This window comes from Lipotes vexillifer, unplaced genomic scaffold (assembly GCF_000442215.2).
Source record: "Lipotes vexillifer unplaced genomic scaffold, Lipotes_vexillifer_v1.1 scaffold1860, whole genome shotgun sequence".
Taxonomy (NCBI): Eukaryota; Metazoa; Chordata; class Mammalia; order Artiodactyla; family Lipotidae; genus Lipotes; species Lipotes vexillifer.
Genome location: NW_006787678.1, coordinates 17427 through 20359, shown reverse-complemented (window position 1 = coordinate 20359; position 2933 = coordinate 17427). Strand labels below are relative to the sequence as shown.

The 2933-nt window shown below is 53.1% G+C and overlaps 1 protein-coding gene across 1 annotated transcript; it reads right to left on the bottom strand.

The window, feature by feature from the left end:
* On the bottom strand, positions 1 to 2686 carry LOC103072962 (protocadherin gamma-A2). Its single transcript, XM_007460468.1, has one exon. The coding sequence runs from the start codon at positions 2479 to 2481 to the stop codon at positions 1 to 3; it is 2481 nt and encodes an 826-aa protein (XP_007460530.1). The 5' UTR covers positions 2482 to 2686.
* Positions 2687 to 2933: the final 247 nt, after the last annotated feature.

The following is a 2933-nucleotide window of genomic DNA, read 5'->3' as shown; positions in this document are numbered from 1 at the left end:
TTAGGTAAATTTATTTCTTTTAGCAAAGTAGCTCACAGGTATATTGCGAAGAGAATTTACCTGAGAAAAAGTTTCTTCTTTGTCTTCAGGTATAAGTTGAGGTTCTGAAAGAAAATCCTTTTTCTCACAGCTCTCCTGGCTGATGAGCGTGTCCGCGTAGTTGGGCTGCGGAAAGATCACGTGACTCCCCCGCGAGTCCGCGGTGAGCCAGGCCTCGTGGGAATAGGCCTGCAGGAACGCCCGCACCCCGTCCACGCCCACAAACTGAGAGGCGGGCACACCCGCTAACCCGCCTGCTGAAGTCTGGAGCAGGTGCGACGTGTGCCAGCGCCTCAGCCTGAGCGCCAGCAGCACAATGACAAAGGCGAGGAAGACACAGGAGACCGCGGCCACCGCCACCACCAGGTAGAGTGTGAGACCTGAGTCGTCGGGGTCGGCAGAGGTCCTGATGCTGCCCAAGTCGGCCAGGGCCTCGGGGATGCTGTCTGCCACTGCCACGGTGAGCGTGACCGTGGCCGAAAGAGGGGGCTGGCCGTGGTCCTGGACCGCCACCACCAGGCTCTGCTTGAGCGCGTCTCTGTCCAGCAGGGCCCGCGCTGTGCGCACCTCGCCCGTGTGCAGCCCCACCGCGAAGAGTCCCGGCTCGCTGGCCTTGAGCAGGCGGTAGGACAGCCAGGCGTTCTGGCCCGAGTCTCTGTCCACAGCCACCACCTTGGTCACCAGGTAGCCGGGCTCTGCAGAGCGGGGTGCCAGCTCCACACCGGTGGAACCGTCGGTGGGGAGGGCGGGGTACAGAATTTCCGGCACGTTGTCGTTCTGGTCCAGCACGAATATGCTCAGTGACACGCTGCTGCTGAGCGGTGGGTTCCCACTGTCATGCGCTGTCACCCACAACTGCAGTTCATGGAATTGCTCATAGTCAAAGGAACGCAGCGCATAGAGGATGCCACTGTCAGAGTTGATGGAGATGTAGGAGGACAGAGGTGCCCCCTGAATGATGTCCTCAGCCAAGTTATAGGTTACATGGGCGTTGTCATCACTGTCAGGGTCATGGGCCATTATGGAAAAGATGGAGGCACCTCTGGGGTTGTTTTCTGGAATGTAGGCAGAGTAGGATGTGTGGGGAAAGGTGGGAGGGTTGTCGTTGATGTCTGTCACCTGCAGCAAAATGTGAGCATCTGTGGACAGAGATGGATTCCCTCCATCTTTAGCGATCACCGTGATGTTGTATACAGAAAACTGTTCCCTGTCAAGGACTCTGGTTGTAACCAGTCGGTGGTAATTGTCCACTGACCTTTCTAATTTGAAAGGAAGGTTCTCCGGGAGTGAACATGTGATAAATGCATTCTGTCCAGAGTCTCTGTCATGTACATTGAAAAGTGCAATTATGGTTCCTGGAGGAGAGTCTTCAGGAACCGAACTGGTAGCAGACGTCATGTAAAATTCTGGGGGATTGTCATTTACGTCGAGAACAGTGACAATGACCTTCATTCTGGTCAGAAGGCCTGGACCATCCTGAGCTTCAATATCAATTTCATGGAATTTGGCATCCTCATAATCTAGGCTTTTTGTGATCGTTATTTCTCCAGATGATGACTTAAGCTCAAATACCTCTGAGGTTTCTTCAGGATTTTTCTCCAGAAAATATGCCACTTGAGCGTTGTATCCCTCATCTGCATCAGTGGCAGTCACTGTGAGTATCCGGGTGCCTACGGGCGTATTCTCTGGAACATTCACATGGTACTCAGGCTGTGTAAAAACAGGCGCGTTGTCGTTCGCATCCAGGACCATCACGCGGATGCGGGAGGTGCCAGATCTGACAGGGTCGCCCCCGTCCAAAGCCACAAGAACGAGATGGTGAACGGCCTCTTCCTCACGGTCAAGGGCACGTTCCAGCACCAGCTCCGGATACTTATTCCCATCTTTTCCGTTTCGCACGTCCAGGGAGAAGTGGTCATTTGAATTAAGTTCGTACCTTTGGAGGGTGTTCTCTCCGACGTCTGCATCATGCGAGCTCTTCAGAGGGATCCGGAATCCTGGCATAGTCGTTTCACTGATTTTTAGCTCCAGTTCCTCTACTACAAAGCGAGGGGCATTATCGTTAATATCTGTTATTTCCACCTCTACTGAATAAATACTCAATTTATCTTCCCGGAGTATGTTGAAACTCAGCAGACACCGCGCGCTCTGAGCGCAGAGCTCCTCCCGGTCTATCCTGCCCGCGGTGACCAAGCTGCCGCTTCGCGGGTTCAGAGCAAAGAGCTGCGTCCTACCTCTGGAGACGATGCGGACTCCGCTCTCCGCCAACTCCTGAGGCTCCAGCCCCAAGTCCTTAGCGATGTTGCCCACGAATGAGCCCTTTTCTATCTCTTCTGGCACAGAATAGCGCATCTGCCCAGCTCCAGCCTCCCACAGGGTCGCCAAAAGAAGGCACAGCAGGACAAGCCTTCCGCGGTTTGGCAACTTTAGCACAGCCGCCATTTCTTGAGCTGCAGTCTTTTCTCTCAGGCAACTTCCAGCATCCAGGCCGGGATTCCAATCTTTATTCCTCAGGGTCTGAGGTGACAAGCATTCACGGGACCCAGGTAACTGTGGAGAGAAGTAGTGGGCTGCTGGACTTAATTTTTTTGCCGTCCCGAAGCTTGCGGGCCAAACGCCCAGCCCTTTGTGTTATGCGAGCCGTAATGTTGGAGTGGATGTCTCACAGGCTTACTTCTTAGGTGGTCAACAGCGACGCCCAGAGGCCTAAGTAATTTCTGCACTCTTTCAGGTAAACCCAAGTTATTATTTGTTGCCCCTGTGACTTTCAAGTTGTTTTGAAGAATCTTACAGTTCTAAGATACCTTAGAAGTAGCTCTTTCAAGTCAGGAGTCTTTTTTTCAGAATGAATAAGAATGGTGTGAATGAATGTGACCTTGACAGTAGTTGCAAGG

Excerpts from the sequence above, each read along its gene's own strand:
- LOC103072962 (XM_007460468.1), bottom strand. The coding sequence starts at position 2,481 with ATGGCGGCTGTGCTAAAGTTGCCAAACCGCGGAAGGCTTGTCCTGCTG.